This window comes from Pholis gunnellus, assembly GCF_910591455.1.
Source record: "Pholis gunnellus genome assembly, chromosome: 16".
Taxonomy (NCBI): domain Eukaryota; kingdom Metazoa; phylum Chordata; class Actinopteri; order Perciformes; family Pholidae; genus Pholis; species Pholis gunnellus.
The window spans coordinates 21,692,736-21,702,377 of NC_136543.1; the positions used below are offsets into that span (position 1 = coordinate 21,692,736).

The 9,642-nt window shown below is 45.5% G+C and overlaps 1 protein-coding gene across 1 annotated transcript in view; it reads right to left on the minus strand.

Annotated features, from left to right (window-relative positions):
• The window catches only part of LOC306707873 (semaphorin-6C-like), a gene marked incomplete at both ends in the record, with an annotated part of 35,594 nt that extends 26,213 nt beyond the window's left edge, over positions 1 to 9,381 (minus strand). The window contains 12 exons of the mRNA XM_079175515.1: positions 310 to 465; positions 550 to 681; positions 845 to 972; positions 1,064 to 1,153; positions 1,439 to 1,527; positions 1,911 to 2,033; positions 2,779 to 2,869; positions 5,639 to 5,740; positions 6,030 to 6,086; positions 7,930 to 8,015; positions 8,515 to 8,694; positions 9,228 to 9,381. Coding sequence (XP_079031641.1) covers positions 310 to 465; positions 550 to 681; positions 845 to 972; positions 1,064 to 1,153; positions 1,439 to 1,527; positions 1,911 to 2,033; positions 2,779 to 2,869; positions 5,639 to 5,740; positions 6,030 to 6,086; positions 7,930 to 8,015; positions 8,515 to 8,694; positions 9,228 to 9,381 — 1,388 coding nt within the window. The remainder of the gene's footprint in view (positions 1 to 309; positions 466 to 549; positions 682 to 844; positions 973 to 1,063; positions 1,154 to 1,438; positions 1,528 to 1,910; positions 2,034 to 2,778; positions 2,870 to 5,638; positions 5,741 to 6,029; positions 6,087 to 7,929; positions 8,016 to 8,514; positions 8,695 to 9,227) is intronic.
• Positions 9,382 to 9,642: the final 261 nt, after the last annotated feature.

Sequence of the window (9,642 nt, forward strand, 5' to 3'; positions counted from 1 at the left end):
TAAAGCATTTTGGTCCTAAAAATGTCTTATTCAGCGTTCGGTTGCACTTAGCTCCACCCTCTAGTTTCACTTCGTGTTGTAAAAAAACAAAACGGTGACGGACAAAAACAAAGATGGCGACGGTGTGGGGGTGGCAGCGTAAGACGAATATAACTTTTGGCTTCACGCGGGACTCGGACAGCGGTCTGCTGGGTGAAGGTCCTGTGCTCGTTTGTTGTTGGACACGGACCAAGCTGCCGCATTCAACGAGTCCTAAATCCCAGTTATCCACGTCACCCCAGCGGTCCGGCTACGGGACGGCTCCATTACCTGCTGGAGGTCCTGGTGAAGCAGGGCCGGTCGTTGACGGAGGGAACCGCTTCGTCCATCAGAGGATACGACTTGATGAACGTCAGCATCTCGTCGGGGAACTGAACCGACGACGTGAAGTCTGCAGCCGGACCGTCACCTGCACACGAACCGGGTCTGGAGGGAAAAAACTGAAAATATAAAATACTCTCGCTGAAATGCTGCTGGGTTTAAAGTAGTCCTGGATTCAGATGGTCTCACCTGGGTCTGGGAACCTGCTCGTCAGGAACCGGAGTCCAGGACGAGTCGCTGGTCCGCTGCTCCTTGAACTTCCCGTTGAAGACCTTCTCGATGTCGTCCATGTAGAACGCACAGACGGCCGAGCCGGGGATGCTGCAGAGGGAGTCAAGAACCGATCTATCAAGCGGTCCAGACTACCTGTCCAGACTACCTGTCCTACCTTTCAAACATATGTCCTACTTTCTATAAAATGTCTTCACTTAAGAAGTGTCCTCCCTCCTCCGGTCACAGGGACCGTGGACAGACAGCTGCGTACCTGTTGGCCTGAGTGGTGAAGACGCCGACCACAGCAGGTCTCTGGTTGATCTGCAGCACGTTGGTGAGAGACTGGAGGATGTCGAAGTAGAAGAAGGAGTCTCCGGAGACAGAGCAGTTGAGACGGGCCTGAACACACACACACACACACACACACCGAGTTATGAGTGAGGACACCAGAGGACACCTCGTCCATGTCCTTTGTCATTTCCTTCCTCACCTTGAGGAAGGACGTCCAGTATCTCTCCAGAACCCTCGGTGAACCTCCGTTATCGTTCTTACAGACCCGGGCGACTCGAGAGAACACCACCTGGAGAGAGACAGACGGGTTTACTCAAGTCCGGTCCAGAGACCTCCATGTTGAACCCGAGGACGGTTCATAAGAGGTTTGTGAGCAGAGAGGGTCACAGTGTTTGTGTTCTTATGGACACGGGTCTGTTGAAGCAGCTCCTCACAGAATATGAATCAGAGCAAGTTTATGAACAACGTGATGATGAAACATCTACTGATTAGTTTCCTCATCACAGCCAATCAGAGCAGAGTTTACTTCAGACACATTCATACCTATGGATTATGTATCAACACACACACACACCTTTCCCAGGGCGGTGTACTCCACTGCGATCTCACTGAGGAAGAAGTAGACGTAGTTACCGTAGTCGATGGCGTGCAGGAAGTGAGGCTCTGCAGAGAGGAGGAGGTGAAGATGAAGAAGAAGAAGAAGAAGATGAAGAAGAAGAACAACAAAAAGAAGGAGAAGAAGAAGTTCAACACGTTCTGCCTGCTATCGTCTCCTATAATCATCTTATTCATTGACTTCTTCATTTTCCCAGCATGCCGTTCTAAACCTGTCAGAGTAAACATGGCCGTGTTGGTTTTTCCGATGACAGGAGTATGAAGGACCGCATGTTAACAGGATGGAGACAGACCTCCATTGTTCTGGTGAAATGATCCCTCAGGTTCATTACAGACGATCACACACACGAGTCATTGTTTGATGTCTCTGATGAAGATCATTGACTTTAAAGGCTGCAGGCTGTTTCTGTTGTGTGACCTCTGTGACCGACCTCTGAGCCACTTGGAGTCGTACTTGACGGTCCGGAGGACGGGCCGGCCGTCTCCCAGGCTCCTGTAGAGGACGGCGTCGCTGGCCAGGAAGTCCGTCATGGTGGCCGAGTAGAAATCTCCTCCTGACAGACGGCAACACGTCAAGAGATGCATTCACAGTCTGACTGTTAACTTCCTGTTACACAGGAAGTGATGTCACCAAGTACATTCACTCAAGTACTTATGTTCAAATTCAAGGTACTTCTCCTCCTCTACATCTCAGGTACATATTGTACTTCTTACTGTACTACATCTCAGGTACATATTGTACTTCTTACTGTACTACATCTCAGGTACATGTTGTACTTCTTACTGTACTACATCTCAGGTACATATTGTACTTCTTACTGTACTACATCTCAGGTACATGTTGTACTTCTTACTGTACTACATCTCAGGTACATGTTGTACTTCTTACTGTACTACATCTCAGGTACATGTTGTACTTCTTACTGTACTACATCTCAGGTACATGTTGTACTTCTTACTGTACTACATCTCAGGTACATGTTGTACTTCCTTTGTTCCTTCTCACAGGGTCATCTGATGATGTCATAGAATAAGATACATTGATGCAGATTAAAGTAACTAATTACAATGAAACACGTTAAAGCAGCAGAAACATGAGATATAACAGGAAATCATTTTACTGAGCAATGAATACTTTTACTGTAACTACTAATATTACTCACATACTTTCACTGTGTAAAGTTCTGAATGGGACTTGTACTTGTCGCAGAGTATTTTCACCGTGTGGTATTAGTACTTTTACTGCAGTAAAGGACTCGGATACTTCCTGACGGAGATGGAGAGAGTTTGATGACTCACCAGCGAACAGCCCGACGTTGGACTGACCGGACTCAAAGGGACATCGAGCCTGACCGACCACCTCCTCCCCGACCTGCTCCAGAGACGTCATCTGAGAGGAGACACGCGTACCGTGAAGAGGTAAAAGTACACGTCACGCAGTACTAGATGGAATATATGTAAACTCTTCTGGTGTCAGTCAGTGAGAGCAGCTCTATAGAACGCTTCTCTACATACATGTGCTGATTCACTAACAGTAGTTCATGAAGAACAAGCTCAGTGATGTGTTTAATTCAGATTCATTCTCATTATTATCTACCAAAGAGCTTCCTCCTTCTCAGACTTTTGACTCTTTCTGTTAAAAAAATGAAAGTAAAGAGATAAAAACAAAAGAGACACCAGAGTTTACTTTCATCATTTCAAGAGTTCGTTGTAAGTTGAAGTGATTTTCCTTTCAGCTCCTCAGCAGATTCAAAATGCTGTTCTGTCCCCTAAAATCCAAAACATTTTGAAACTCTCTCAACAACATGTCACCCGACTCATTAACATATTCTACATCAGTGTTTCCACCGTGAACGCAGCGTTTTCATGCCTGGAGCTCTACAGCGTGACGGCTAGGCTAACCGTTAGCATGACGGCTAGGCTAACCGTTAGCATACGGAGTCTGCTGGTGAGAGCAGCAAACGCTGAAGCGATGATTGACGGACACATCAATGCATCGTTTATGCTTTCATATTAAAATGAATCATGATTGAGACGGAGCATGACAAACAATGAGATACAAATATAAATAATATTATTATTATTGTTGAAAACCGGAATATTTGAGAGTTGTACAAATATTTGTGAGGACAGTTCATGACTTTAGACTAAATCAAGAGAGAAGTAGAGTCATTTTCTCATAGACTTCTATACAACCAGAGGAGTCGCCCCCTGGTGGACACTAGAGAGAATGCAGGTTTAACACGTGAAGCTCTGAAGAACCTTATAGAACCAGAGGTTATCTCCTGACGGGGTGTTCAGGGTCCAGGACAGGAGGACTCTACAGCCCAGAACATCAGCGCTACGATCTACTGAGCATCAGTGATATTGGTGACAAGAGGTGCCCGCGAAGAGCTCACATTATATTAAAAGACAAACCTGTTCACCCTGTTTCCAACTACAAACTGCATTGTGTTGCACAACGCTGCTGAATACGACAATAACCTTGAAAAATAATTGATTCCCCTCTAAAGATGTCTTTAGAAAGAGCTTAGGTCAACAGTTTGAATCCTCTAAACGAGGACATTTAAACTCAAATCATTTAAAATAACACAGTTATCTCCACTTGCCGTATGTCTGTATTTAATGTATCTGACCTCTATAACTGGTGGAATGAATGCCTTTAGTATTTAGAGTTAACATATATTTTAATCACGGTTTCTTTACAGTGCAGATGAATAATAATGACGTTGATAGAGAAACAGAGACATTCTTTCAGGATGTAACGTTCCAATCCTATCGATCATCAATCACAGTAAAACATATGTTAGAGCTTCATCGCTGATTATCTGTGAAACTGCATCCGTTAACGTAAAAGACTTCCTGTTCTTTACAAGCTGAGTTTTATTTTCTGCCATCAATCAATAGAAGTAGAGCAGCACAGTGTTGCTGCTTTTCTCCTTTTGGATCCAAATAAAAGAGGAAGCAGAGCTCCTCGTCTTCAGGTAAACTTGTGTTTTTTTCCCGCCGCCGGAGGTTTCAAAGCACAGGAAGCTGCTGCTAAACGGGGTCAGCATCTGTCAATCAAACTCACAGCGCCACGGCAACGTGAAAGAAAAGGGTGGGGGGGGGGGGGGGGGGGGGGCTTCCTGTGAAGGTGTTGCATTTGGTGCTGACGAGGCGTCTCGAGCTGCCTGACGCTTTCAATTAGGAGCTGAAGGAGCCCCGCCACAATAAAAGTCACCTCCTCGTCTCTCTGCTCATTAACCCGCCCGAGAGGGAAATATGAGTACACACTCACACACACACACACACACACACACACACACACACACACACACACACACACACACACACACACACACACACACACACACACACACACACACACACACACACACACACACACACACAATGCTGTGCAGGGAAGGTTACATTTAAACTGAAGCTAATTCATTTGTTTTTAAAATGATTATAAACTAAAGCAGTATTCAGAGCATTGATATCATAATGAACTACGTTATCTATGTGAAGATACAGAGGAGTAAAGAATGAGGTCTGTCATCAGAGCTTCTCTGAGCTTTGTGACAAACAACAGAAAATAATACACAATCATTTGTGTTTATTCCACGTAATCTCACACGAGAAGGAACCTCGGTAACAACACTTCTGTACTTAATTTAACCCAAAAGAAAATCTTTTCCTCAAACCCAACCAAGTCGTTTGGTTTTTGTTTAGTGTGAACATTGAAGTTTATTTTGAAAAGACTGTATGAGCGGAAATGTAAACAAAAAACGCTAAAAAAATGAGGAGTAACATGTTGAAGCCGTTGAACGAGGATACGCTGTGTTAGCGCTACACTGGTTAGCTAACGTTAGATCTGTAAACACCGTTAGCTGCTAGCCGCCATGTTGAGAGCCGAGTGGAGGCAATCCCTCAAACACAGATTTACTTCTGAATCCCGTAAAGAGAACCTTAAACACTTCCAGAGGTAGAATGACTTCACTATAATCCACTGACTGGTGAAACATCAGTACATTTGAACGCTAAAGTTATGAAACATCTGGACAGACCTGCTGCTTTTATTTTGAAAGCACAGTCCTCTCCGGTGTGACTGAAGTATTTCCTGCTCTGATCGGGTCTTAAAACACATTAAAACGATGGATATGAAGCCGTGTACCTTGTAGTTTCGGCAGGTGGGGTTGAAGGCGTTGGTGCCGCAGGCGAACAGCGTCTCGTCGTTTCGTGGCACCAGAACTTTGACGTAGTTGTAGCACTCGTCCTAGAAACACCAACACCAGAACGGACCCTCATTCATCCAGACACAAACATCTTTACAAGAACGACAAGTCTTCAATGTGTTTCCTTTACTGAAGTAAACAGAGGCTTTCTCATTTTATCTTTAGTGTCGCTGAACTTTGAAAGCGATGAAGCCTTTTCCTAAAATAGTTTCTGCTGGTTAGAACGAACAAAACGTGATTTCATCTACGTATTTCCTTCTGTGTTTTTTAAAACCATCCGTCCATAAACACAAACAAAGGACAGGAGAAGGTGAAGAAGCAGGAACTCACGCTGTTCTTCCCTCTGACCGTACACTTGCTGACGTCTTTGGATCGCCACGTCAGCTTCTGGAACACGAAGATGTTCGTTAACTGAATGCAAACACTCAGAAACACTCCAGTTATTGAATCCGAGCAGACGGACATCAGATCAATGAATCACTCCCAACATGGACGTATAAATTACATTTATGTATCTACAATTACAAGAACTCTTATTTTTCCATCTTAAACCAATGACATGAATAAAAACATTCAAAACACGTCAACAGAAGCTTTGAATGTGAATAAAATGACAGTTTAATGTGTGCGGTTGCTGCTGCTCCGAGTTAAAATACAGAAACACGAACGAGCCAAAGAGCCACGATGGCGGCTTCTTCTGCTTCACACGTGAGATAATGACGTCATGGTAATCCAAAAGGTGAGAGTAATCTGATTAGATTACCTTTATAATGTGAAACTTTGATGACCTATTACCACGTTTTGTCAGCCAGTTTGTAGGTAATTTATCCCAAATGTAGTGTTTCATGTGAATGCACAGTATTGTTGAACCCTCACACAACAAACACTAGTTTTATAACCGTCGTGAGTCAAACATGTGGTGTTAGCGGATCATTCCCTCTGATATGCAGGAAGATGATCTATTATTATGGAGCATAATGTGTAAAAACCTCCATCGAGAACAGATTATTTCCACCTGAGAGACACATCAGCGGAACAAAAATGACAAAAACGTGTCGTCTTGGACGTTGAACAGGTGAAGACGTCGGACGTGAGCACAACACGAGTTCATCAACTAACACGTTTAACGCTTTAAAGACAAACACACAGAGAGGACTGAAAGGTCGGATCACTGATAACGAGACTAACATCTCACATCAAAGAGCTGCTGTGGGCCGTCCCACAATGCACCGGGAGGCCCATTACGGTCGGGGGGGGGGGGGCACCCTGTAACCTCTCCTCTTTGATGAGGAGGAGGTGTGCAGATCAAAGGGAAGCGCGTCCTTTGTGCTACGAGCTGCTGTAGTTTTGTTCTGATATTCACTGCGGAAGGAGAAGAAGACGAAATGTTTCTCTGCGTTTGTCAGCCGTCGGGTTCGATGCCGGTCTCGACGCTTTGAGGGAAAGATTCTGACGTGAGACAAGAATCACAGAGAGTCTGTGTGACGCTTTTTAAAAGAAGCTAGAAACTCAAGCCCAGCGTGACGGGAAAGAGACGGCGACACAGAAGTAGAACCGGAGTACGACGGATACTGAAGTGGTTTCCGTGGTCATTTGACAAGTACAAAAGAAAAATGGCGACGGCTGTCACTTGTTCTGGTGTCAACACACGTCAGTGAAGAGACTAGAAGCAGCTCTGGAGACGGATGGCTGGCTAGTTAGCGAGTTAGCTTGTCTTTCTCCGGAGCAGCAGGGAACGAGGCGGAGGCCCCGCTAGACCGCTGACCACAAGCTGGCTTATATTCTGTAACCAGCGTAGCATTAAAGCATTAAACCAACAAGCTAGCTAACTAGCCAGCTGTCCACCAATGTTAGCTTGCTGTATGTTGGAAATAGCTAGCCAGATGTCGCTAGTTAGCTAGCTAGCTTGTCTTTCTGCGATATGTAGGGGAGTGAGCAGAGGGCCCGTCACACTCGACCAGTCTTCATCCTGAAAGCCTTTTCTTTTCTCTGCCTCCGTCTGAAATCAACGAGCCGTTGTTTCAAGCACGACTTCACAGTTCAAGTGTCTCAGCTGTGATTACGGTTGAATCTCATAAACACAGAGCTGGGATGGAAGCAATCTGTGGATTTAACCGTCTTCCTCCGCGGTTCAGAGGTCGACCGCGTTGAGCGGCGGGTTCTGTATCTTCTGTCTCGTGCGACTGTCCGGGTGCAAAAACATTTGTGTTGATCGTATAATTTGACTCACCAGCCGAGGGACGAACGCCTCCGAAGCCGTCGTCAGGTTCACTGCAAACACGTGATCCCTGAGGAGAGGAAAGCACCGAGTCAGCGCTCACCACGCTGAGTCACACCTCGTACAGTCAAACACGACAGTAAATGTGCTGTTTATACTTTGATATGAGAATGTTTGTGTTCAACAATCAGCCTTTATCACGTCTGTTATCATGACTTAATCTACATCTTATGAAGTTAGTGATTTAATATTTAAAACGAGCAGTTACAAGCAACACAGCAGATCAGCAGAGCAAAACACCACAAAGCATGGAAACACAGATCCAGATACTTTATAAGTAGAAACACTTCAAGGGACTTGAGAGGACGTCAAACACACAGAGACCACAAGAAGAAAGACAGAAAGTAATTTCGTTCATTAATAATGATATTTGTAAATATTTACTTCAATCTGCAGAACAGAAATGGTTTCTTGTTCCTGCTCTCAGAGGCCGACAAACGTCCAACGATCACACAGAAACCATTGTTGTGGTGAGTTTCTGTGTCTCCAGTAGATTTCTTTCTGTTTTATTGTTGAACATCTAAATGTGTGTGTGTGTGTGTGTGTGTGTGTGTGTGTGTGTGTGTGTGTGTGTGTGTGTGTGTGTGTGTGTGTCGACTGACCTGGCAGCGATGTACAACATGTGGTTGATGCGTAACAACCTCTGGAAGTCCAGACCCAGACGCAGCGTGTCGTTGTCCTGAAGCAAACCCTGAAAACCTGGAAACTGGTAGGACTCTGCAGAGAGAGAACAACAACACGGAGAGAACATTAATGAACGGAGAGAAGAAGAACACACTGCATTCTCTCTAGTGTCCACCAGGGGGCGACTCCTCTGGTTGTATAGAAGTCTATGAGAAAATGACTCTACTTCTCTCTTGATTTATTACCTCAGTAAACATTGTAAACATGAGTTTATGGTCTCAATCTCTAGTTTCAAGTCTTCTTCAATACAGCATGATGTTCATTTAGTAAGTGATGGTCCATTTAGAGTCACACAGACCATAAAGCAGGGGATGCTTTAGGGGCGGGGCTACACGGTGATTGACACGTTGTCCGTGTTTATGTTTTACAACTTTAACTCTTAACAGTGTGTTTTCTCTTCACGGTGGTTAATTGTAACATTTTGATGCTACAAATGTGAAAAACAAAGATGGCCGTTTGTACATTATTAACAAACACAAAGTCACACAGGTTATTACTCGGGGCTGAACCAATGAGAGTGCAGTGAGTGATGAGGTCAGTGTTTCTGTGCTGGAGCGTCTACTCACGCTCCGAGGCGACCACGTCGATGGGCTCCAGGTCTTTGGGGAAGGGCGCGGTCGAGGCCGACTCGGACAGGAAACAGGAAGCGAGGACGAGCAGCAGCGGCGGCACCAATGGCGGGAGCGGTCGCCACGGCGACGGCCAGTTGGTCGGCGCCATTTTGAAGGAGGGAGAGCGGGGGGGAGGAGGAGGAGGAGGAGGAGGAGGGGGGTTTGGGGGAGGGGGGGGCGGGGCGTAATGATGTCAGCAGGTCATGGTGGACGTCAGCTGTGAGGAGACAAAGAGAGGAGTGACTAAGAGCAATACAATGTGTGTGTGTGTGTGTGCGTGCGTCTGTGGGTGTGTGTGTGTGTGTGCGTGCGTCTGTGGGTGTGTGTGTGTGCGTGTGCGTGAGTCTGTGGGTGTGTGTGTGTGTGTGTG